The 26,824-nt window shown below is 47.1% G+C and overlaps 1 protein-coding gene across 4 annotated transcripts in view; it reads right to left on the bottom strand.

Annotated features, from left to right (window-relative positions):
* Window positions 1–25,368, bottom strand: part of ASB13 (ankyrin repeat and SOCS box containing 13) — a 29,339-nt gene extending 3,971 nt beyond the window's left edge. For 2 of the 4 annotated variants that reach the window (XM_087420865.1, XM_087420867.1), the window contains exons 1-4: window positions 25,247–25,368; window positions 7,045–7,232; window positions 5,636–5,786; window positions 3,107–3,313 (exon numbers count right to left, since the gene is read on the bottom strand). In XM_087420865.1, the coding sequence (XP_087276991.1) occupies window positions 3,107–3,313; window positions 5,636–5,786; window positions 7,045–7,232; window positions 25,247–25,289 (589 nt within the window). In that variant the 5' untranslated portion in view covers window positions 25,290–25,368. The remainder of the gene's footprint in view (window positions 1–3,106; window positions 3,314–5,635; window positions 5,787–7,044; window positions 7,233–25,246) is intronic. The other 2 variants (XM_087420866.1, XM_004425395.3) reach the window with 1 other exon arrangement.
* Between the last annotated feature and the right edge of the window lie 1,456 nt (window positions 25,369–26,824).

Here is a 26,824-nt window from a genome sequence, read left to right as displayed (position 1 = left end):
GGAGAAGGGGGAGAAAGTGGCCTTGTGTGGATTAATGTGCCTTGAACTGAGAGAGCGCGCATGAGCCAGCAAAACAACCGACACCAGCTGGGCGTTAAAAATCCTCAACTTCGTGCTTCAGAGAAAAGAGGTCAAAGCCTGCACATTATCAAAATCCTGATTCCAAAGCAAAATAGGATTTAAGCAGACTCAGAGTAAGACCTTAGCGAGACATGGGACTGTCACGCACCTTAGCGCACCAAGGACCCGGGACGGCAAGCACAAACGGCTCAGCATATGCTTGCGGACAAAAGAATAGAGAAGCATGTGACGAGTGCACGCCGGGCTGGGAAGATGGAAGTCCAGCACGCCTCAACTGGCTCCTTCGGAATGCTGCCAGCAGTTAAATATTTACTGCCCGGATCAGATTAACAATCGCTTCACCATAATAACTGGACTTTCACCTTCCCCAGCCCTCCTCCTCTGCAAAAATAATCTGCAGCTCGGTGACTTGGCCTCACTGCCTACACGACACCAGCAGCCTTGTATCCACCCCTGGGAGGCACCACACAGCCCCCCAGGGCTCAGCTCCTCCAGCAGGGCCAGGGGCCTCTCTTAAATCTCGTGCAAAAGCACCCACATGCATTTTTTTCTAGAGATGTGGTCCATGGCTTTCATCAGATTATCCATCTAGGTGAGAATCACTACTCTAAAAAGAGTCCATACGCTGTTCTCTTCTCTCTACTTCTCTGTATGTTTGAGATTGCCCATAGTTAAAAAATAGCTTAAGAAAATAAAAAGAATCCATTTAATCTAAGAAGGGATGTCAAAGATCGTCTGAGAAGACTAGACTAGAACCAAGGATTAAGTCCAGAGCTGACAGCGTGGTGGCAGTCAGCGACAGCGAGTGATGCTGACACATCACGGAGCATTCCCCAGGAGAATTCCGTTCACCCCTCGCTCCATTCTCCAGGTGTATAGAAACTCCCATGGAAACAACTGGGTCCCATGCTCAAGGCCGTCATGGACATTGTGGTTGCCCTCCTGTTCCTTTCCAACCTGCCCCACTGAACTGCCACCCTGCAATGTGGGGTCCTAACCTCCAGCTCCCCGTGTGGGCCCTTGCTGGGTTAATCCCTCCCCCTACCCAGGCCCGAGCCAATCAGAATTTGGCGAAGTCTGGCCAAAGGGACAACGTTTGACAGGGACACAATTCAGGCCGATGGGACATAAGGAGGAATGTGAGGGAGATATCTGGAGAAGGGGTTCTTCCCTCCTCTGAGAAAGCTATCAGAAGCCTCACAAAGTGACGTAGATTTCAGCCCAACTCTGCTGCAGCCATTTTACCCCTATCAGGGACGCCATGGGTAGGATCAAGTGGACACTGAGGAAAACAGAACTGCAGAATTAAAAGAAAGTGAGTTCTTCATGACGCTGTTGAACACCTGGGTCAAACTGACCCTGAAACCTGGTCTAGTTCTGATCTTTCCAGTTACCTGAACCCAGAGTTCCCCTCACCCAGGTGAAGCTAGTTTCCTATTACTGACAAAGGAGTGATCACTTCTATAAAGTCCTAACTAATGCAGAAAGGATGTTGGGGATAAAACCATGAATTTGATCCTTTCCTCTTGAGCCACAACAAAAAGAACTAAAGGAAAAATGGAATGAAGGTGTACCGAGCACATATATACCAGACACTCTGCAGAAGGTTGTCACACTGTAAAATTTTTATGTTAAAAGCTCAACAGCAATAACAGGTAGATACCATAGGTTGATAGAAATGGGGTCCAACCATCTGATGAGTGACTTGCCTAGAAGACCTATGACTGCTTCTAACCTAGATAGTTTATCATTGTATAAAAAACAAAAACTACCCCAGTGACCAACCCTACACGAAATGAACCTTTTTCACTGAAAAGACTTAAAAGTGGCACATTAAAGTAAGACTCACTAATAGAAAACTACACACAACTTGAACTCAGATGACCGTCATCCAGGGGGAATTCATAATCTTTCTATTTCTGAACAGTTTTGTTTCTGTATCCTAAATTGCACCCAGAATGGATGAGACGGCTGAGCTAAAATTTTCCATCAACAAAATATTTCAGTTGGGTTCATAATAAAAACTCCCTGCCAATACCCACTCCAGCTCCATTAGGTAGACAGGTCCTGAATCTAACCTTCAGTTGGTTGGTTGGTTTTTATTTTGTTTTTGTTTTTCACCTTGGGAACCTCTCTATCCTGAGCCTTTTCAGAACTGGATTCCAAGTGCTGCCAACTCCATTTTCCATTGGATCCCGTCTCTTCCTAATTTAGACAGCAAGTGTATCAGGCAGGTATTGTGAATGGTCCCCTGTGGCCACTGAAAATAATTGTCCACCACCTACTATGCACCAGGTACTGCAGGAATGTTATCACGAATCCTCCCAATAGCCCTGCAAAATAGGCTTCATTTTTCCAGTTTTATAAATACAGAAACTGAGACCCAAGGTCTCAGTTGGCAAGTAGGAAAAGCCAGCTTCAAACCTAGGCTATCTGAACCCATCACTCAGCTCTCTGCCGGCACACAGTGCAGAAAAACAAAACACCTGCGTTGAGCAGAGCAGGTATAAACACTGATGCACCTGCATTGAGCAGAGCAGGTATAAACACAACACACCTGCATTGAGCAGAGCAGGTATAAACACTGACGCACTTGCACTGGGCAGAGCAGGTGTAAACACTGATGCGCCCGCACTGGGCAGAGCGGGTGTAAACACTGACGTGCCTGCACTGGGCAGAGCGGGTGTAAACACTGATGCACCTGCACTGGACGGAGAGGGTGTAAACACTGACGTGCCTGCACTGGACGGAGCAGGTGTAAACACTGAGGCACCTACACTGGACGGAGCAGGTATAAACACTGATGCACCTGCACTGGATGGAGCAGGTGTAAACACTGAGGCACCTACACTGGACGGAGCAGGTGTAAACACTGAGGCACCTACACTGAATGGAGCAGGTATAAACACTGATGCACCTGCATTGGATGGAGCAGGTATAAACACTGATGCACCTGCACTGGACGGAGCAGGTGTAAACACTGATGCACCGGCACTGAGCAGAGCAGGTATAAACACTGACGCACCTGTGTTGAGCAGAGCAGGTGTAAACACTGATGCACCTGCATTGGGCAGAGCAGGTATAAATACCAACACACCTGCATTGAGCAGTACTTTGACACAGTCCAGATGCTCCCGGGCACAGGCAACATGCAGTGGGGTCCCAAAATGACAATCGTGCGCTTCCAGATTGGCCCCAAGGTCAATAAGAAGCCTCACACATTCGGAACTTCCTGAAAAGAAATGGAAAAGGATGAAGACTATCAATGAGCATAAGCATTTGAAATAACAAGCAAGACTGAAGCAGCAGCTAGAACAGGTAAGCCCCATGCTCAGTTGTAGGGGGAGGAGGGAACCAGGACTACATCCCAGGCTAAGAGCAGTTTGTGACCCCTCATGGCCCTAGGGAGCACGGGGCTAGTTGACCTTTCTCTTGAGAGCCCAACGGTTCTCTAAGCCTACCTGGCAGCGGGAGAAAGGGAGGGCACAGCTGGCCCTCTTGCTGGGAGAATAAAAACTTGGGGAACACCACCTCTTAACAGCCAGAGAAGATTCTCCTCGCTGCCTCCTGGCTCCTCAGTGGGAGAGAAGGTGCTCCCCATCTCCAGGCTGCCTCCTAAGCTGTGTGGGGAGCTCCGAGCTGGAGGTGATGACAGAAAGCTGCTGGCATCCTGGATGAGCGTCCCTAAACTTTCTTACCGGGTTCCCCGCCTGCCTCTTCCAGGCAGACGCCTTTCCTGCCTCTTCCCCTGGCTCCTCTCGAGTATCTTTAGCCCAGGTTTGGGTTGAGGTTCATTCTGTCCCACGCTCCATCCTCTCCCATCACTTCATCATGCTTCGTTGTTGGCAGCTACCAACTTGCCACCACTAGCCCTGAGACCCAGCCCCACCTCTACAGCTGTCTGCTGGCCATTCTCCTCGGGATGTCCTAACCACTACAAAGTCCCCTCCCTCCCCTCCCTGGGGGCACCTCTTCCTGGCCATCAGGCTCAGTCGTTGGCAGCACTCCCCGCTCAGCCCTGAGTCGGTGTTGACCCCATGCTCTCCTCCCTCTCATATCAAATCCCACTGATTCTCCCCCAGAGTTTCTAGATGAATCCACTCCACTTGGGCTCGAAGAGCTTTGCACTTGGATCACTGCGATGGCCCCCTCTCCACTTCCCCCCACCACTTTAGTCTATCTACTGAAGGGGAGCAGAGCATGCCACCCCAAAACATGCCACTTTGGAATAAGGATTATTTTGAGCTGAGGACAACTGAGAAGAAGCAGATAGAAGAAAAGCTCTCTACCCTCTCCTACTTGCCTAAAAGCAAGACATAATTTTGTAAAGGTGTCCCCTCCCCTCTCTACCAGGAAGGAAAGAAATTAATCAGCAGAGACAACTCTAGACCCTGACCAGCCCAGAGCCAGCACCAGAGGATTCTACACAACAAACCTCGCTAACTGGCTTTATCTCCCATTAGTCCCCCATATCTTTGCCTTCCCACAATTTGCCCCCCTAGAAACTCAGTCCTTTTCCTTCGTCTTGTCCTTTCTCTATAAAATTATTGTTCTTTGTTAAGATGCTCTGTAAGCCCAAGTTCTAACACCCCTCTGAGTCAGTCATCACTGAGTTCTCCCGCGTGTGAGCACGCTGCACACGTTAACAGACTTCTACTCGAGTTTCTCTTGCTAATCTGTCCTATGTCGGTCTAACTGGCAGGGCCCCAGGCAATGAATCTCAAATGGGTAAAGGAAAAAAAATTTTTCCCTCCTCTGCACTGTCCATGGATGGCCACTAAACCAACCTTTCAAAAATGTTTTCCTATCATTCAACATCTGCTCAAAAGCCTTAAGAGCTGCCTGTAGCAATTCCCAGTGCCTGCGGGTGACAAAGGATGGCCTAACTGGGAATCGGGCTGTGAAGCAGCAGAGAACAGTGGCCCTGGGTGGAGCCATGGAAGGGCACACCCCACACAGAGACCAACACCGTGCCCGCCAATCAAAATATAGGCCACACGTTTGCAACCTTTGCCCAAAGGAGTAGAATCCAAACCCCTTAGTCTGTCACTTAAAAAGTTTTCCACCAGCTGGTCTTGCCCTAAATTTAGTCCTATCTGTTGTAGCTCCTCTACTGGGAACTTCTGACCCAGTGAGACCAGGACAGCCTTCTGATTCTCCCACCATCTGGAATCAATCCATTCTTGGAGGGCAGTTGAAATCCCACCTGCTGTCTGAGCCTCCAGGCCCAGCACCCCCTCCTCTGAGAGCACCTGTCCTGGGGGATGTGTCTGGGTCTCGTCTCCCAACTAGATCAGGGCCCACAGGGCAAAACGGCAGCAAAGACCGAGTGAGTGGCTGGAGAGTGGACCAATCTCCAGTGTTGACATCTGAAAGGCACTGAGGGTCAGCCAAGAAATAAAATCCCATCATAGAAACAACAGCTCCCTCATCCTGGATGAGGACTGCATCTCTAGGAGGAAAAGATCAAGAGCCACATACAGAACAGGAGCTCTCCTTCGCCTGCTGATGGCTTCCACTTCCTGTCTCCACTGCTCCCTCCTGCCCAACTCACCGCTCATGCAGGCCTCGTGCAGTGGGGATGCGGTGTACAGGGGTGGGTTGACCTTGGCCCCGTAGGAGAGCAAGAGCTTCACACACTCGATGCTGCCCGAGGCGCAGGCATCACAGAGCGGGGTGCTGCCGTCGATGTTGCGGGCGTCCACCTTGTGGGGAAGAAGAAACCAGCGTCAGAGGGTGGGGGGGGACAATGCACACAACCTGCTTTCTCATCTCGATGCTCATTCATCTTTGCAGAGACACTTCTTAGTCTTTCAAAGAAGTTCTTAGGTTTTCTATTATGTGCTAAAGTGCCTGCCAGGCCAGGGAGTTCAAAAACAGAAGGGAACATGAGTTGGGGAGTGTCGACTAGCCTATACAGGAGTCACCCTGTTGGGGCTCTTTTCTCTCTCTGGGCAAGATCAACTCAGCCTCTCTCTCACCACCACCCCAAGCACCTAATAAGCACAGAGCAGGCAGAGAGATCCAGGGTACAAGCTGAGGGAGGCAGCGTATAAAAAAAATGGGTTTTAAAACTCCAACCGCAGCTAGGAGTGTCTGAACCAGCTTCACTTGCCTCCTCCAGTTGGAAAATCACAGGGCAGGCGGGGAAAAAGGCAACTCCCCAAACTGGCAGATCCTGCTTAGAATTTGCCCCAATTCAGCTCCTACGTGGGTACACACTGCAGCTTGTTCCAGGTCCTCCTGAATCACCTCCACAGCCAAGCTTTTGGAAAGAGTAAGTGGTGCACAGTCTTTGCTTCTTCCTCAACTCCTAAGCCCTGACACCAGAGCCTGCACTCTGGATACGCCGGCTATCCAGCTGTGTGCTGGCCGGCTCCTACCCACAGCCGACTGGTAAATATCCAGGAATCCCTCCAGCTGGATGCCGCTGGGGGCTGACCTCAGTGTGGTGTGAGTATTTACATCAGAGGAAGCAGCAAATCAGAATCTTGTTTTTGTTCCTTTTTACCTTTTTTCCAGAGAGCCAGTTTGCCAGCATCCTTAGTCATCCTGCTCTCTGAGACCAAACAGCAGCTCTTGAGCCAAGTCCCCACCAGCCCTCCTAGAGAGCCTGTGTCTGATGTGCACGGCCTGCCCCTGCCCACCTGGGAGCAGGGAGCTCCCTCCACCATCTTCCTAAAACTGCCTTCTCTTCGATCTCTAGTGACCTCCTGTTAGCCAAGTCCACAACCACACTTACTGGTCCTCAGTGTGCAGCTGGCATAGAGACCGCCCTCCCTCCTCCCTCGGCCTCCACCACACCCCATTCTGGTTTCCTCCTTCCTTTCCTTCTAAGCCTCCTGCGGTGGTTTCTTTCCTTTCCATGCTAATCCCAAGCCTCTTCTTTTCCTCCGAGCTGGCCCCGTCCATTCCCACAGCCACAATCCCAGTCTCAGGGGTCTGTCCTGAAGGGCGGCTCACCTGGGCCCCGGCGGCCAGCAGCAGCTGCACGCACTGCACCTGGCCCCGCAGACTGGCCACGTGCAGGGGCGTGATGGAGTCCACCGTGACCTGGTTGACGCAGGCGCCGCTCTCAATGAGCTGTTGCAGCTGCAAGGTCTCGCCCCGCTGGGCTGCCTCGTGCACGGGGGTGCGCTCCACCCAGAAACCTGGAAAGAAAAACAGACCTAGATCTAAGACCACGCCACTTCTATCAGGTCAAATGAACATACGGGCAACTCCAGGGACCCTTCACAAAACCCAAGACACTATATACGATCAGGTAATTGGTCCAAACACTCCTACTCAAAATCCTTGAGTGATGCCCACTGCCTGGAGAGTGGAATCCAACATCTTGGGCATGGTGTATAAGGGTCTTCGTGATCTGGACCTTGTTCACCTCTTTGACTCATCTCCCACCACAGCCCCCAAACAAACCCCACCCTCCCAGCACACTTGTAGCTCATCACTGCCCCCCACCATTTCACACCTGTGTCACTTTGCATATATTCTCTCTGCCTGAAATGCTCACCTCTGCCCCCACCCCAATCGTCCAGTCTGCAATCTCCTGTTGAGACATGACATCCTCCACATGGACCCATTTAAAATATCTCCTTCTTGGGCCGGCCCAGTGGCTTAGTGGTTAAGTGCGCGCGCTCTGCTGCTGGCGGCCCGGGTTCGGATCCCGGGCGCGCACCGACGTGCCGCTTCTACAGCCATGCTGAGGCTGCGTCCCACGTACAGCGACTAGAAGGATGTGCAGCTATGGCATACAACTATCTACTGGGGCTTTGGGGGAAAAAATAAAATTAAAAAAAAAAAATCTTCTCTGGGACACTTCTTCTACAAATACTTGTGTATACACATTCACAGCATTTCACTGTCCCGCTCCTTGCCTGGGAATGCCTTGAAAGTAGGGACTATGTTCTAATCATTCAATTTAGTGGATTCCTCAGGATTTTCTACATTCAAAATCATGTCATCTGCAAAAAAGAGATAGTTTTGCTTCTTCCTTTCTAAACTGGAAGCCTTTTATTTCTTTTTCTTGCCTAATTACTTTGGCTTGAACTTCTAGCACAATGTTGAATGGGAGTGGGGAGAGTGTACATCCTTGCCTTGTTCCTGGTCTTGGAGCAAAAGTTTCAATCTTTCACCCTTAAGGATGATGTTAGCTGTCAGTTTTTCGTAGATGCCCTTTATCAGGTCAAAGAAGTTTCTATTTATAGTTTGTTGAGTGTTTTTAACATGACAGTGTTGGATTTTATCAAATACTTTTTCTGCGTCTATTGCAATGATCACGATGGCTTTTTTTCTTCTTAATTCTATCAAAATGGTATCTTACATTAATTGATATTCTGATGTTAAACCAACCATGCATTCCTGGGATAAGTCCCACTTGATCATGGTATATAATCCTTTTTATATGATGCTAGATTTGGTTTGCTAGTGTTTTGTTGAGGATTTTGTGTCTATATTCCTAAGTGTCATTTTTCTTGTGATGATGTATTTGTCTGGTTTTGGTATCAAGGTAACAGTGGCCTCATAGAATGAGTTGGGAAGTATTCTCCTAATTTTTATAAGAGTTTATGAAGAGCTGGTATTAAATCTTCAAATGTTGGGTCAAATTGACCTGTGAAGACATCTGGGCCTGGGCTTTCCTTTGTTATAAGTTATTACTAATTCAATCTCTTCATTTGTTAAAGATCTATTCAGATTTTCTAATTTTTTCAGTCAGTTTTGGGAGTTTATAGTTGGTGTCTTTTTGGGAATTTGTCCCCTTCATCTATGTTATCTAATTTCTTGGCATACAATTTGTTATAGACTGAATTGTGTCCCCCCAAAATTCACATGTTGAAGTCCTAATGTCTAGTACCTCAGGATGTGACTGTATTTGAAGACAGGGTCTTTACAGAAGTAATTAAGTTAAAGTGAGGCCATTAGGGTGGGCCCTAATCCAATCTGACTGGAGTCTTTATTAGAAGAGGAGATTAGGACACACAGAGAGACACCAGGGATGTGCATGAAGAGAAAGGCCCAGTGAGGACACAGCGAGAAGGTGGCCATCTACAAGCCCAGGAGAGAGACCGCAGGGGAAACCAAACCTGTCCACACCTTGGTCTGGGACTTCCAGCCTCCAGGGCTGTGAGACAATAAATTTCTGTTGTTTAAGCCACCTGTCTATGATATTTTGCTATGGCAGCCCTAGCATACTAATACACAATTGTTCATAGTGGTCCCTTACAATCCTTGTTATTTCTATAAGGCCCATAGTAATGTCCCCTCTTTCATTGCTGATTTTGGTAATTGGAGTCTTCTTTTTTTTCACTTGGTCAATTTACCTAAAGGTTTGTCAATTTTGTTGATCTTTTCAAAGAAGCAACTTTTGGTTTTGTTGCTATTCTACATTGTTTTTCTGTTCTCTCTGTCACTAATTTCCTCTCTAATCTTTATTATTTCTTCCCTTCTGCTTTCTTCAGGTTTAGTTTGCTCTTCTATTTCCAGTGTCTTAAGATGGAAGGTTAGGTTACTGATTTGAGATCTTTCTTCTTTTTAATATAGATGTTTACAGCTATAAATTTCCTCTAAGGACTGCCTGAGCTGTTTCTTATATGTTTTTGGTATGTTGTGTCTGCATTTTCATTCATCTCAGACTATAATTGTTCATTTTTGCATTCCAACATCATAAAGTATGTGTTCAACAAATATATATTGATTAATAGATAAACAGGCACTATCCCAAGGGGAGTAAAATTCTCTAAAATTCCCCTCTTTCTTATACAATGTCTTACCTTTTCTCATCCTTCCTATACCTTCAAGCGGTGGTTCTCAAACTTGCATCAGCACCACCTGGAGAGCTTGTGAAAACACACAGTGCTGAGCCCCACCCCCAGAGTGTGAGCAGTAGGTCTCTGGTGGGGCCTGAGAATCTGAATTTCTAACAAGCTCCCAGATGATGCTGATGCAGCTGGTCTGGGGACCACGCTTTGAGAACCACTGCTTTAGATGATACTTCTCCCTCTGAATAAAGACCCCTTCTCTCCCCAGCTCTGTCTTTATCCCCAACCCCCCACCTCTCCCCACTTGTCCTAGATAACATCTACTTGTACCTTTCCAGACTGAAATCCAGTGGTTATTTTTTCTGGGAGGCCTTCCCCAACTCAGTCCCATTCACACTGGGACAGCAGCCCCTCCTTTCGCCCCCACAACCAGCCTGTTGGTTCCCACCAGGCGTTATTGTCCTGTGCCCACCACCTGTTTGCCTGCTATCTGCCACGTCGTAGAAACAGACTATATAATGGTCACTGAGGTTGGTTCCCAGACCCATCCATTCCACCCCAGATGAGTGGTCTAAGTCAATCATAGTAATCCCATTTCCTGTGGAACATCGGGCCCAACTCTAGCTAACGAGAAGTGAGAGAGAGCCTGCTGAGAGGTGTCACAGCTGCACAACTCCCTCTCTCCCAAGGCGTTACAGGAGAAGACTGTCTCCTTTCTTCCTCTGGATATTGCCTGGAAGTGAACTCAGAAATGCTGCAGCCATCTGGCCACCTGCCTGAGGATGGATCCAATAAGAACAGTAGAGCTGGGAGAGCCAGCAGATGGAAAGCACCACAGCCTTGAGAACCACGGTGAGTGGATGGTCACATGAGGCCTGTGCCCAGTGGACAATTGGCTTCCTATTATAGGAGAATGATATTTCCTTCCTGTCTCAGCCAGATACAGACAAAAGCATGCTACCTACTAGAGACTGTGAACTCCTCAAATGCAGAAACCATGGCGATGTTTACTCAGCACCCATCACAGCATCTGGGATATAGTGGAGTCTTCTAGACACTTTTTTTAAGATGTCATAAATCACAACGATGCTGCACTAATATCGACATATCCTTATTATCAAGGTTCTACCTCAAGCAGACAAGATCACATTACACACTTCTTCATAATAATCAGTTTCCTTTTATTATTACATCTCCCTAGAAAACCTAATCAACTAGATAGTTCTCAAATCTTATCAGAAGCACTTTTACAAACCATATTTGGGGTGAATTTATTTCCTCTGCAGATGGATCAACTAATCAGTTATGTGTTGAGGACTGTCTGCTCTTAGAGATTATCTCAGTTCTCCACACGCAAGCCCCCTCCCCACCTCTACAATGGGCAGTCTAGTACCGCAGCCAACAGTCCTCTAGAGCCAGAACTGCTCGGGTCTGAAACAGCTCGCCCATTTATCAGCAAGTGTGAGAACTGGCTTCCCTGAGTGTCCGTTTCTTCACCTGTCCGTTGGGATAATAATAATAATTTTATTCATTGGTGGGTTATGAAAATTAAGTGAACGAAAATGAGTACAAAAAACTTAGTGTGAGGCCTGGCACACAGAGTAAGTGCTCAATAAATGGGGTCCATCTGTAGTGTTTTTACCAACCCCCCCAACTGTACCCATCTGTCTTGCCCATGAGCCAAAGAGCCTGTGTGATCCTATGAAATGGGGACTTGATGGGGGGGGGGTGGGAGGAGGCTAAGGGGGAGCTGAAACACAGGAAGATTGGATTCTCACAAAATATAAAAGCCAAGCTTGTGGAACTTGCTACTTATCATCTCAAGAAGGGGACCCCAGTATGTTTCCCCAGTAGTAATTACCAGTAGCCTGAAGGCCTATCTTGGGGGGTAGAGAAAAGTGGCAATGGATCACTTTAAAGTCAATCTAGGGCGAGCAAAACCCCAAGGGCAGAATGAGCAGTTGTAACTTTTTAAAAGGAACAGAGAGCAGGTCCTGCAGCAAAAAGGAAAGTAAGCTCAGGACCGCCACCTGCGCTGTGGGAGGCCCTGAGGCTGAACCTCAGGCGGCCTTGCACGGCTCCCACGTGCCTCCACTCAGCAGCTATCCAGAGAGAGGTAGCATCTTCCACTGCAGTGTTCAAAGACGGATAAGATGTGACCGTTAGCAGTTCATGGTCATGGGCAAGGGGAACGTGCAAATAAAACAACATAATGACTGCGATACTGGAGGAACAGTTCATGTTACGGACACTTAGAAGCAAGACGACTCAAGTATCTAGAGCCAGTCAGGAAAGCATCCCGGAGGGGGCGGGCTGCAGTGGGGTTGTGACGAGCATTGCTGGTTTGTCTCCATATTCCCAGCACGTGGCACGGTAAATGGCTCCAGGAAGATGCTCATATCCACTCGCTTGTTGAATGAATAAGTGAATGGATGAATGGAAGGAATTACTAAAATGAATTATAAAATCTGGACATGAAATTTTTAAAAGAAAATCTATTTCTTCATGATCAGTCTATAGAGGAAGTGCAACTTACTGGTAACCGTATTTTCTAATGAAGAAACATCAGCTGCAATGGTCTTAGCAGCAGCAATCGAGGGCAGAGATAAGAGGCAGCAGATGTGATAACAAAAAGGGGAAAAAAAATTTCTGTGCATCAAAAGGCACAATCAACAGTGAAAAGGCAACCTACAGAATGGGAGAAAACGTTTGCAAATCATATATCTGAAGGGGTTCATGTCCAGAATACACAGAAAAACTCCTACAGGGGCCAGCCCGATGGCACAGCAGTTAAGTGCAGGCTCCGCTGTGGTGGCCCAGGGTTTGCAGCTTCCGGGCGCGCACCAACGCATCACTTGTCAAGCCATGCTGTGGCGGTGTCCCATATAAAGTAGAGGAAGATGGGCATGGATGTTAGCCCAGGGCCAGTCTTCCTCAAGAAAAAAGGGGAGGATTGGCAGCGGATGTTAGCTCAGGGCTAGTCCTCCTCACAAAAAAAAATATATATATAACTCAACAACATAAAAACAACCTCATTAAAAAATCAGCAAAGGACTTAGTTATTTCTTCAAAGAAGATATACATATGGCCAACAAGCACATGAAAAGATGCTCAACACCACTAATCATCAGAGAAATGCAAATCAAAACCACAATGACATATCACCTCACACTCATTAGGATGGCTACCATCAGAAAAACAGAAGATAAATGTTGGCGAGGATGTGGAGAAACTGGAACCCTTGTGCAATGTTGGTGGGAATGTAAAATGGTACATCTGCTGTGGAAAACAGTATTCTGGTTCCTCAAAAAATTTAACATAGAATTACCACACAACCCAAGAATCCCACTTCTGGATAGATACCCAAAAGAACTGAAAGCAGGCTCTCAAAGAGACATTTGCACCCTCATGTTCATTGCAGCATTATTCACAACAGCCAAGAGATGGAAGCAACCCAAATATCCATCAAAGGAGGAATGGATAAGCAAGATGTGTATAAACATACAGTGAAATATTATTCAGCCTTAAAAAGGAAGGAAATCTTGACACACGTTACAACATAGATGAACTTTGAGGACATTATGCTCAGTGAAATAAGCAAGTCATAAAAAGACAAATACTGCAAGAATTCACTTATATGAGATATCTAGAGTAGTAAACTTTGTAGAGACCGAAAGCATGGTGGTTGCCAGGGGCTGGGGGGAGGGGAAAAATGAGGAGCTCTTGTTTAATGGGTACAAAGTTTCAGTACTGCAAGATGAAAAAGTTCTAGAGATGTGTTACACAACGTGCATTCACAACTACTGACTGTACACTTAAAAATGGTTAAGATGGTAAATTTTATGTTTGACCACAATTAAAATTTTTTAAATTACTTTTTAAAGAGAGTAACAAAAAGATGACAGAGGACCTGGGAGTGTGGGAGGTTGTCGCTGGTAGCTGGCACCAACCACAGGCTGTCATCAACAGGGGGACAGCTTTACAGCAGGAGGGGAGGGGCAGAGGGGAGGTGGGGACCCCACCCCCTGCATAAAGAATGTGGGGGTCACCTTGTGCTCCACAGAGCTGCACGAAAGGGCCCACTGGCCCTCAGTGGGAAGAGCATCCTCCAGTGAAAAGATGCGGAGGGTCAGTGTGCAATTGTTAACCTTAAAGTAAAAAGACGCATCACCTTGCAATCTGTGAAAAGGGCGCAGGGAAACACCATACATTAGTCAACCCACTCACCCGGCCTGACCTCAGGCTTTGTTTCCATCTTGTGCCTGGACCCGGGTTGTGATGAGATGCCCCATCCCTGTGCCATCCCCCTCGGGAGAGGGGCCACCCTGGAAACCTGAGACCCTCCTGTCTGGCAAGTTCCCTCTGGGACTAACATTCCCCCTAAATCCCACACCTGCCACATAATTGGTCTCCTAGAACCCCCTCCACTCCCACCCCCAACCCCGCTTTGTGTGTGCTGTCTCTGGCATGGAACACCCTCCCAGCCCCTTATTCCCCATCCTCTGCCCTTTGGCTGAGTGAGTAAATTCCTCCCCATCCACTAAGACCAAGTTGACTGTCTGCTCCTTCAGAAGCTTTCCAACCTGGAACCCACTCACTCCCTTCTTTTTTTCTTTTGATTAGCCCTGAGCTGACATCTTTTGCCAATCCTCCTCTTTTTGCTGAGGAAGACTGGCCCTGGGCTAACATCTGTGCCCATCTTCCTCTACTTTATATGTGGGACGCCCGCCACAGCATGGCTCGATAAGCAGTGCGTATGTCTGCACCCGGGATCCGAACCTGTGAACCCTGGGCCGCCGAAGTGGAATGTGCAGACTTAACCACTACACTACCAGGCCGGCCCCACCCACTCCCTTCTTCATGCCATCTCTGTACAAACAGTGGCACACAAACTCCCACATACCTGCACCTGATTTGAGACTCCCATTCTTCCACAAGCATCTTTAGGATAGGACGGGGCCGCCCACCCTCCAGTCCCAGCACAGCACCAGACACACAGGTATCAGGTCAATACTCTCCAGAAGCGTGTTTTACTTACCAGATTGAACTTCTTCCCCCTGCAGTTGGGTTTGCCCTCCACCCCGGGAAGCACCTTCTAGCCCCTTACAGGCCTGCCTGGCCCAGGGCAACCGAGCCATGCCCAAGGCCTCGCCCACTCCAGCTGAGCCAGGTGCAAGGGTGTCAATTACATAGGCGTTTGTTGCAACCAGAGCCGAGGCCACAGTCCCTGGAAGACAGAGCACCTGGGCACTGGTGCTCCAGGACCAACAGGAGCTGCATCCTGGCTCACTCCTGCCTTGACCCTGTGCTTCAGTTCAAGGTCATTTCGAGGTCATGGTGATACCTGTATCATTCTTCATGTTGACCTGCCGCTGGCAAGCCCAAGCTCACGAAGGGCTAAGTGAAAACCTCCGTCTTGAAAACTGGAGTTTCACCAACATCATCCACAAATCTGCCCGAGACTGTAAGGGCCACCCAAGAAGGAATGACAGGGGCTTGAGAACATTTTGCCACTTCTCTGCCCCACAGCATGACCTTATTGATTCAGCCTATGTACCAGACGTGCACCTTTCCAGCTCCCTGCTCCAATGCCCTCTTTACCTTCACTGGGGCCCCTGACACCCTCACATCTGAGGGCTGGCCTGAGCCCATCCTTCGGGAATTAAGAGGACCCAGTTGAGTACTTCAAGTGGTTCAGCATCAGCCTCCCCTGAGGGAGCTGGGTACGTGGTGACTGAGGAGCCGCAGGAATCACCCAGCTTGTGAGCGCAACTCATCCGTCACTCACAACGAGCTCTGTGACCTTGGGCAAGTTGCTCACCCTCTCAAAGCCTCAGTGTTCTCACGTATAAAATGGAGATAATTTTACTCCGCAGGGTGGCTGTGAGGACTGAATGAAATACTGCCTGGACGTTATTTTGCCTGGACAATCCTAAGCACTCAATAAACGACAGATGCTCTGGCTGTGACGGGATCCTTATCATCATGACAGCCTCTGCTAGTCCTGTTTGGATCTTGGATTCCAGTTCTACTAACTGTCCTTGTGCCATACGAGCCTCCCATTGGACCCCAGTTCCAGTAACTGGATCCCGTGTAAGTCCCAGTACTGAGTCTTACCTGCACAGTTCCAGGGGCCCCTAACACTGGAGCCTGCATCCCTATAAGCTGGTACCAGCTCGCCACCCCTGACTGTTACATGTCCAGGAATTCTGCAGCCAGAAACCACTGGGGGCTCAAAATCAGCAGCAGTGTGAGTACACCAGAGAAAGCAGCAAATCAGAACCTTGCCTTTGTTCCCTTTTTTTTTTTTTTTCCTTTTTCCTCCAGAGAGCTGATTTGCCAGCATCCCACTTAGTCATCCCAGAGGCGGGAATCCTGCCCTTTGAGGCCCTGCCAGCCCTCCCAGAGATCTGCGTTGCTAACGTGCACGGCCTGCCCGGGCCCCCTGCCCACGTGCAGAGCAGGCACTCATCCGTCCTATCAAACTTTCCAGAGGCTATCATCCACGCAGCGCTGTCTGTGCTGGCCGTGACCATGACCCTGACCCCGCTCCAGGCCGCTCGCCCCAAGCTGGGCTGGCCTCTCCCCCAGCCTTAGCTCCACTCTAACAAAGAGCCTTTTCCAAACACCACAGAGAACACCTTCACCACAAAGCTGATCCAACACGCTGGCTTTGACTCAGGGTCAACACTATGATGTACCCCTAAATGTTGCTGGGCCGGGAATTTTGTCCAAAGTATGCCATTAAGAGGATCCTGGGGTCCTCACTGCAGAAATGTCCTTCTCTGCCGCAGCTGCACATCGAAAATAATCTGCAGGCTCTGGAATAAGCCCTTCCCCCAAAATACGCTGGGAAACATTCTTGAAATGATGGCCTTCTGCCCTACCCCATCCATAAGTGCAGCGCGAGGTAGAAGCGAGGGGCAGACCACACCTGTGAGGCCTCGCCACGTGCGGGATGTAGCGGCCGGGAATGACGCTGAAGACACGGTGGAGATGGTCTTCTGAGGCCTGCTCTCACTGGGAAAGTCAGGGTCCCGAATGACTCGTCCCCCAAGGTCACGGAAGGACAAGGATTTGTGTGTATAAGGCTAACAATGAATTTTAGAGCTGAAAGGACCTTAGAAATCCTTTACAATCAACACTTCCAGAATAGCATGGCAAAGTATACCCAACTATCTGATAGAGCAAAAGAATAAAAAAAAATTTTAAGGGCAAAAACCCACAAGGGCAAAGAGACTAGCAAGGTAGCGACAGAAGGCTAAGGATGATGATATGTACTCTGCAGGATGTTTTAAGCACCAAAGACACAACGTATGTGAGGGGCCCGGCATAAGCGGGTACTTAATAAGCGGTGTTTATCATGACCGCCAATTTTTAATAGTGCAGTCGGAATTAAAGTTTTAGTGCACTCAAAATTAGTCAGTCGTGGGGCCAGCCCGGTGGCACAGCGGTTAGGTGCGCGCACTCCTCTTCGGCAGCCCAGGGTTCGCCGGTTCGGATCCCAGGCGCGCACCGACGCACCTCTTGTCAAGCCGCGCTGTGGCAGCGTCCCACATAAAGTAGAGAAGATGGGCACAGATGTTAGCTCAGGGCCAATCTTCCCCAGCAAAGAAGAGGAGGTTTGGCATCAGATGTTAGCTCAGGGCTGATCTTCCTCAGGAAAAATAAAAATTAGCAGTCACCTTGGTTCTCAAGGAAAAACAGAAATCTTTATTTTTATGTGTGGAAACCCTTACTTAGGAATTGGGGCTGAGTGTGTTGCTGCTTTTTAAGATTTTTTCAGTAATGCCTTTTTTAATGTTTTCACTATGAATGCTCAAAAGATTGTCAGCAAACTTGAGGTCAAACGGCATACTGTGTGGTTTTAAGGTGTGTTAAATTGGGTAAAAATTAAACAGAAAAGGTTGATCTTTCTATAGGGACAAAACAGTCAAAAGTCAGTAAGAGAGGAAAAACAGAAAGCGAAAGAGAAAGTGAAAAACGCCCTACGAAGTGAAAGATGGCCAGGAAAAAGGAAGAGGAGGCTTCTTAATGAACAATGCCGTCCTCCTTAAACACACTTAATTAGACACGCTTGTCTCCAACTCACCCTGCTGCCTGGTTCCTCATTCCCTAACCACAGAGCGAGGAGTTTACATCCTAACGACCTCAGCAGTGGGTAAACCTCCGCCTTCCCCGTCTTAGCCAAGGGACTTGGGGAAGTTTTTCATTTAAAATCACCTAGGCTTCAGTTTTCTTATAATTGCAGATAACGTTTCACAAGACAGTTTTATGGAGAACATAAGAGAATGATGTACAACGTTTTGGCCAGAAAAGTATCCAGTAAGTGTTTGTAACTCATGACACATGATTTCCTTGAATACCTTTATTTGCCCTAAACAGGCTTTTTTGGTTTGTTTGTTAAGTCCTCTTTGAAGCCCAACTTTAGGATAAACTTCCCACTCTAAATATCTCTCTATCCATGAGAAGATACCCCGGATCACTTTCCTATTGGCGTCTCCTTCCCCTCCCCCCTCCCCCCTTCCCTCCCTCCCCCAGGAAGTAAAGGATGGAGCTGGGGGCATGTCAAGTTGAACATGGAGGATGGAGCACACACTTCTCTGGGCCCTCCCCAAAGACCCCACTACACTGAGAGCAAATGGGGGAGGGGGAAAGACCTACAGATGCTGACACTGAAATCTACAGAGAGCCCCCAGTGAAAAGGCATGCCCCTACCCAAACTCCCTGCCTGAAATCTACCCAGGGACAAGCCCACTGGACACAGAGCTTCTCAACAATCTCTTTCATGCCTCCCTCGTAAATACAAATGCACAGCCAAGGTTTATATTAGAACAAGAAAGAAAGAGATCAAAACAAACAGAAGACAAGGAATTCTGCAGAACCAGGGTCAATGCACGCAAAAGTTTCTTAAAAACTATTCTTGATACCTAAGCAGAGAGCAAGGAAAATGCTGATACAAGAGCAGGAGGCTTTTTAAAGGAAAATTCAGGGAATAAGAAAAAGCTTTTGGCAACAAAAAATGTGATAGCAGAAATTAAAAACAAATCCAACAAAAGAGTTAGAAAATGAAGTTCAGAATAGAACAAAAAGACAAACAGATGGAAAGTACAGGAAAAATAGTAAGAAAAAAGTTCTATCCAGGAAGTCTAAAATCCAATTAACAGGGGTGTCAAAAAGAGAAAAGAGAACTCGCAAAGAAATTACACTAACGTTCCTAAATTGAAGGGAATGAGTTTCTAGATAGAAAAGATCCAATGAGAAGCCTGAGTGATGAATAAAAAGGACCCACACCAAGCCACATCGTCATATCATTCACAACACCAAGGATAAGGAAAACCCCTAAAAGTTCTAGAGAGGAGAAAAAATCACCAAGAATTGGGAATCAGAATGGCATCTGACCTCTTAAAGCAGTTCTAGAAACTTGAGGACAGAAGCAATGCCTTCAAAATCCTGTGGGAAAAGGATTTCCAACCCAGAATTCCAAACACAGCCAGACTGCCAATTAAGTGTGGAGATGTAATCAAGACATTTGGGGATAATAAGATCTCAAGTAACTCGCCTCCTCATCACTCTTTCTCAGGATATTCCTGGAAGATGCGTTCCATCAAAATGAGGGAGTTAAAGCAGGAAAGAGGGAGGGAGATACAGGAGCTAGGATTCAACTGGGAAGAGAGGTGACTCAAATTCCCAGGATTTGGTCAAGGGGGGCTCCAGGAAGAGAGCTGGGCAGCAGGCCTAAGAGGCAACCTGCACAGATAGAGCAGGAAATGCCCCCAAATCATAAAGGAAACGAGAAAGACAGTGGAACCCGTGGGACCTCAGGTGCCCGAGCAGACAGAGGGTTATTGCACTCTGGCGGAGCATCTCGCATAAATTAGTGATTGTGCATATAGAACAGTGAACAGATAAAAAGAACAGTCGTTACCTCTAAGAAAAGCAAAAAGTCATACAAGGAGAGAAATGTATTCCTAGTAGAGCAAGTGGCACAGTTGTGGACAATATTCACAGTCATTATAATGTAAATGCCATAATACTGATTTAAACAAAAAAATTCAATTATATTAGAGGATCCTGGAAGGAAAAAAATGTGAGAGTAGAGATGCAAAGTGGACTGAGGCTTCATCTCCCATAACAGGATGTCTGCAGGGAGCGTAAAACTTGAAAGTCGGGAGATTGCACTATCAGCACATATTTAGACAAACGGAGGAAAACCAGATGAACAGCTAAAAGAGTTGAAAGTAGCTGCCTCTGGGTAGTGGAAATCGAGGAGGCGTGAGGAGGGGTTGGAAGAAGATAGAAATTTTTCATGATAAGTCTTGTGGTTTTATTCAATTTTTTAAACTACATATGGTATATCCATAAAATATATTTTAAAAACTAATAAGAAATCTTTTATAATCTCTAATTTAACTCATTTTAGGAAAGTGAAACAGAGCAAAAGCCTTGCCTAAGATCACACAGCATAGGAATCCCTGGTTTTGGAATCCCTGGGTCTCAAACTGGTCCCTTTCCCACCATGCCAGGCTCGTGCATGTGTGTTTGTGTGTGCGCCCCATATTTAAGAACTGACCCATCTCGACATGAAATGCATTTCTTGTCTCAATGCAAAACCAAAAACCATTTAGGGCCATTCAGCATCACTGGGATTCTTGGCTAGGTTCCCAATAAACATGTTAAATATACAGGCCCAAATTGCATTTTTTTTTCTGGCTTTGCCTTTCCAACCCATCAAAGTCAAAGTCTCCAAGCTTGACGGTTAACAAACACCTAGTGGATTTCACTGTTTTGGGTTTCTTTTTTTTTTTTCCATGCATACAAGAAACAGAGGTAACTTTAGGTTTGCGTCTTTGAACAATTTCTTCCTGTCGTCTTTCCCATGGGTTCTGAGTGAACCTACACATTGCTGCACTCGTGGATAGCGCTCACCCCTGACCCCCCACCCCTGGCAGGCCATCATTTCTGGAATCGCAGAGGTTTCCATATATAGAATGTAACATAAGCTTTAGGGCCCCCCTATAACTCTGTCCTCTGGAACCACGCAATGAAACTCACCCTACACAGAGGGAAACGCCTAATAACAAGACCATTTGAATGAGGTCGCAAACTACCCAACCCATGCAGAATTCCGCTTTATCTTACAGCAGGATGCATGCTTGTGTTAAAAATATACCGATTCAGTTGCAATTGTGATGGAACAGGTGAGCTCGCTCTAGTCTACTTTCTGAACATCTGTGAGCTCCAGCAGGTGGAAGAGACGATTTTAAATGGCAGGTTTAGTCAAACGCCCAGGAGCAAGGCAGATCTCAGAGCACAGACTTAGAAGTGTGTTCTCAGCTTTTGCCTGTTAGTAATCTAATCTCTATCCTCACCTAGACTGTCCATGAAGGGAGATCCAGAGAATTTAAATTCTCTTATCACTTCTATAAATTCTGCTCCTTAAAATAGCTGCTAGTGACTTGTGCATCTCCAAGAGACCTACTTTTCAACTTGGTCTTGCTAATTTGTTTGCTTCGATACACAGCTTCAGACTGCAATTTGGTACTATTTAAATCTTTAGGAAGGTAGAAATAGGAGACGGAAAACATTTCCTCTGATTCTATCAAATCACACTAATTAAATTCTTGGTTGACATTAGCACTTATCTCTGTTTCCACTTCATCAATACAAGTTGGGGCGCTTTTAAAACGTGCGGCAAGCAGGCTGTACTTCAGAACGATTAAATCAGAATCTCTGGGGATGGGACCCAGGGAACAGTATTTTTTAGAGACCCTCAGGTCACTGCAGTGTGCAGTGAAGATTGCAAATCACTGTTTGGCTGTTTCTCTGTCATAGGAAAGCACTGTCTTTACCTTCCACTGTGTCCCAGAGCCAGCTTCCCAGAGCAGCGGTCCTTTCTCCTTTCTTCCTGAAGGACCTTTGTGGTCCAGCTCAAGACACCTGCTTTCAAAAGGTGTTACATGGGAGCGCTTTTACCATTGACTGGCCATCTCTGCATTATACCACATCATATTTCCCACCATGAGAAATCTACTGTTCCCCAACCCCCAGATAAAGAAACTCCCAACCTCTCCCCATTCTCCAAGGCAGCAAAGTTGAGCCAAAAAATTAAAACTCATTTGTACTGCTATAGACAGCAGCCACTACTGGCCACCAGGACTGCCTCTGAATCCCAATTGGTGCTAAAATCATCCTAAATGGATTTCCTTCAGACATTTTTGTTAGCAGTATAATACAGTGCCCAGAGGTTTCTCCACTAAAGAACGTTTCTAGAGAACTCTAGAACGCAGCTTTCTCCAGGGCAGAGACAGAAACACGATTTGAGAAGGTTTTAAGGAAATTGACTTCCCAGCCAGGGCACTGATTATCTAGATCTCTCAAAGTACTTTCAATACACTTATATTTTTTAAAAATCAAAGTCTGCAGACAACAGAAGAGTGAGCAGGCATATAGGTTCCCGGCACGAGGATGCAGATCACCCTATGCTCCTGCTTGTGCATTTCTCACAGCGAGAAAGGCGATGTGGTTTAATGCAGAGATGGCCAATCGGTGGTAAAAGTGCTCCCATATCCCCTGAGAAACGCACAGCAGACATGGCTCATCCATCCCAGCCACAATACCAATCCAACACTCCCATAACCCTATAAATTGTGGAAATCAATAAAAGAAACCTTAAATTAAAGTCGAGAAGGCCTGTAGGGGGAGCTCTCAAGCCCTATCACACATTGTCAATTACACCAAACAGGAAGAGAGGGAGGCTTGCATCTGGGACAGGAAGTAAAACTACTTTACTACTGAAGGAAGATTTCTCTCCCCAGGAGGCAACAGCCCAGCCAATGAGAAACACTGCAGCTCAGCCAACGAGAAACACCGCAGCTCAGCCAATGAGAAACACCGCAGCTCAGCCAACAAGAAACACCACAGCCCAGCCAATGAGAAATGCTGCATTTCAGCCAATGAGAAACACCACAGGCCAGCCAATGAGAAATGCTGCATTTCAGCCAGTGAGAAATGCTACAGCTCAGCCAATGAGAAACACCACAGGCCAGCCAATGAGAACTGCTGCAGTTCAGCCAATGAGAAACGCCTCAGCTCAGCCAATGAGAAGCAGTTGCCACCCTGAACTGTTACTTTCTCCCAATGGACTTTCCTTTAGAGCAGCACCTCCCTATTCCCCTTCTTCTCTATGAAAGCAGCTCCCCTGCTTTGTTTTCTAGATTTGCCTGTGGTTTGTCATAGCAGGCTTGTCCCAAATTGTAATTCTTTTGGCTATTCATGAATAGGATAAACTCATTTTGAGACAAAATAACAGGCAAATTTGCTGTTTAAATTGACAAAATTAGAGACAAGCCTATGTGATGGGAAGGCTGTAAGCCTTTTAGCTTAAAACAAGCAACAACCAACAAACAAAACAAAAACCCCACCTGAGTTTAAACCTCAGCTTTGCCACTTTCTAGCCGTGTGAACTCAGTTTCACAGCTAAATTATCAGTAATGACGACTGTCTTGCAGCTGTCCCTATGGCTAATGTCTGGCACATACCTAGCAGCTCAGTGTCTCTGATCACAGTCCCAGGAGCTGCCTCTCCTTCCTCTCCCCATCTCCCCTTCTGAACACCCCGGACGGCAATGAACTGTGTTTCGAGTTCTTGGCTAAGGAAAACTGAAGAACATCAGCAGCTCACCTTGCTTAGAGCCCCAATTCCCTAAGGCACCCTTTCATCTTCTGCCAGCCTCTCACTTCCAAGTCAGAAGCTCTTGAGTACAGATGCTGAATAAGGGGATCATTTTTTCAGCTTTGCAAATAGACACTTACCTTGGGTCCATAACGATCCGTATTACATTTGCTAAGTTATAAACACTGGATTCACTTTAGGATGTGACTTGCCCCAAATTCTTTGTACTTATTGAGAAGGCCGTATTGTAAGATTCTGCAGTCTTTACCTCTGTGAGGTTTATATTAAAAAATGGAAAACCTACATGCTTTGGTTGGAGTACACCACACATATATAATTTCAGATCAGAATGCTAAAATGGGTTAATGTTCCTACGATGGACCTCTACTTCTGCTGGGAGAACACGGTTGTTCTGGATTCAACACATACAGCTTATTCATTAGGGTTGAGAATAAAAATGTCAGCAGGACATATTTTTGGAGAAATATATTAAATGAGACAATGACAAAGTCAAAAATATCCACGAACCCTAGCAGCTGTGCATCCATTAGTTTAGAATGTGCTTTTCTTCTAAAGATACATTCCTCGAACTATGCAAAAAAAAAAAAAAAACATGGTCAGAACTGATGCTGTGCTATTGAATGCTCTACAGAAACAAAAAAATTAAAATATGTGCTTAAATAGGTTCCGTGGTTAGCTGTTCATTGCTTATTTAGTTGAACCAATTGAATACAGATCACACTGGCAGGGTCAAAGTCTTGTGCCTGCTTGGGGCAGAATGCCAAGTAAAAACAGATGCTTATTAAACACCTTTGATCATGCTGAAGGTGAGTGTTTTGCAAAATCAATTAAAATACCTTTGCCTTGCTCTGACTGCAATTCCTCTTAAGCTAAATTTAATCTTAAGACTTTTCATTTTTATTTGCACTACTGTTTTTACCAGTGTAAAAATACTTTAGATTTTTGTTTCTTTCCAGGCTTTCAAAGTGCTTTCACTGCTCATTTCATTTGCCATAGTATAACTTCATAGGCAGGAGAGTTTGCTTCCCCAAAGAACGACCCTTTGCCCTCAAATCTATTTTATTCTTGGGTAGCTCAAATGATAAAGAAGATTCAGCGAAGAACCGAGGTCGCATTTTTTACAGTGTGACATGATGCCACAGAGGCACATCCACCTCCTGGAGCAGACTCCTTCTATCACAGCTGGGTGAATCTGTAGGATGCTCAAGACACTGGGCGCCTGGAAGAGGTTTCAGCTCCCACACTGGGCTCGTGCCAAGGCTCCCCTCTGAATGGTCCCGCATGGGCATTTCCTAGGTTCTCCTCCGAACTTGGCAATGACTACGCGCACACACACACCCCGATATTCCCCCAAGGTGCTCGGCGCTCTGGTGGCTCTGCAGTTGTGAAGTCCCACAACTATCGCGTCACAATGACCAGCCCTGCAAAGCGCTAGCCGAGGACACGGAGTGGGACACAGAAACCTCGCCTGAGATGCCAGGGATCACTGGACCCTGCTCCTTTAAGGACATGACCCTCCAACCTGGACCCGCCAAAACGCCCCTGACGACACACTCAGCGGGTCACCGATCTCGGAGCGAATGTCATCAGATGCACCTCTTCAGTCCCCAAGAGCCAGCTCTGGCGGTCCTCGCTCTTTCAACAGCACCCCCGCCCCGCATTCCCGGTACCCGAGCCCCGCGCCCGGACCCTCCGCTGCGCCCCGCGCGTACCCACGTCGCCCAGGAAGAAGCCGTCCGCAGCCCTGGGCTCCATGCCGCTCGCTGGCCGTGCGCCCCAGCTCGGCGACCCGGCGGCTCTCGGCGCCGGGGACCTGGGCCGGCGACCGCGCCAGGCCGGCGGGGCGGGGCCAACCGGCGCGCTGGGGCCGCGCGTCCGGCCCGAGGTGGCCGCCCGTGCCGGGAGTTGTAGTTCCCGGGCGGTGTGGCGCCGCTCCCGGGACTCCGGGCCAGCGCCGCTCCGCGGTCACCTGTGTCCAACTCCGCTGTCGCTGCCGCAGTGCTGTGCTGAGCAAAACGTGTCCATGTGCAAAATATGTGTCCATGTGTAAAACGTGCCCACGTGCAAAACATGTCCACGTGTCCAAGTGCAGAACATGTGTCTATATGCAAAACATGTTTCCAGGTGCAAAACGTGTTCGTGTGTCCATGTGCAAAAGATGTGCCCGTGCACAAAGCATGTGTCCACGTGCAAGACGTGCCCAGCTGCTAAAACTCACTGCCATCCTCTGCGTTATCGTGCTCGGCAAAGCACAGAGTTCCACCGTGACTGAATTTTCTAGATGGGTTTTCTACCAGAGCTGGTGTTCATACTCCTTGTGTCTTTCATCTTTCGAGATAAATCATAAATTCCAAATCGTTCACATTCTTTTTTTTTTTTAAGCCCTCTCCAAATCTTTAGGGACTGTTTTAAATCCAATGTTCCCCTAATAGTCTTAGCAGATAAAAGCCGGGACACGCGTGGCGGAAATGAAGAACCTGTCTCCGAATGATTCCTAGTAGGCGACTGAGCAAGCGCGGGGTATTTTTTTGCAAGCGGTTTACAAAGTTCAGAAGGTTTAACCTTACTGAAGCTCGTTGCCGCCTCGTCACGAGGTTTCTCACCCACCCTGAGCTGTGCTGAGCCTAATGTAAAGGTAGTTGGGGCTGGAAAGTAAAAACATGGGGAATCATCCGGTGTGGTAATACATAAGGCCTAGCAGAGCGCAGAAGGTGTGCTCTTTTCCCCGGGTAGGCGAGGCTCCCCTGTGACTGGAATGTTTATCTCCATTCTCCATGCAGGTATCGCGTTGAGGAAGGATTTGAACCCTCTGTAGGAGTCCCAGGATCCTGAGAGTTAGAGCCCAAGCCTGGGAAGGACATTGCAAGCCTATTAGCAATGTGTGTCTGTACCCTTTTTGCCACCTGTCTTCCAAATTTAGGCTCTTGCATTTTCTTGCAAGTTTCTTGCATTTTTTTTTTACTCAATGTAGTACATATTTGAATGGATATAATTGCCATGGGATGTTGTTTTCCCCTATGACAACACCATGTGTTTGGATGTTTGTATTTTCTTCAATATTTCTTCCTTGACAAAGTATCGTCTAGATCTGAGTATAGATCACATATATATATTTATATTTATGTGTGTATACTATACATATTTATAAACTATTTATATTTATATAGTTATGTGTATATGTATATATAGGTCTATATCTGTATGTGTGTATATATATATACACATATATACATATGTATGTATGCATGTGTTTGCTAAATATATTAGAAAGCAAATATTTCCTTATTATT

Source organism: Ceratotherium simum, chromosome 32 (genome assembly GCF_057802395.1).
Source record: "Ceratotherium simum simum isolate JZ-2026a chromosome 32, ASM5780239v1, whole genome shotgun sequence".
In the NCBI taxonomy this organism is placed as follows: Eukaryota; Metazoa; Chordata; class Mammalia; order Perissodactyla; family Rhinocerotidae; genus Ceratotherium; species Ceratotherium simum.
This window is presented reverse-complemented; position numbering and strand designations above follow the sequence as displayed.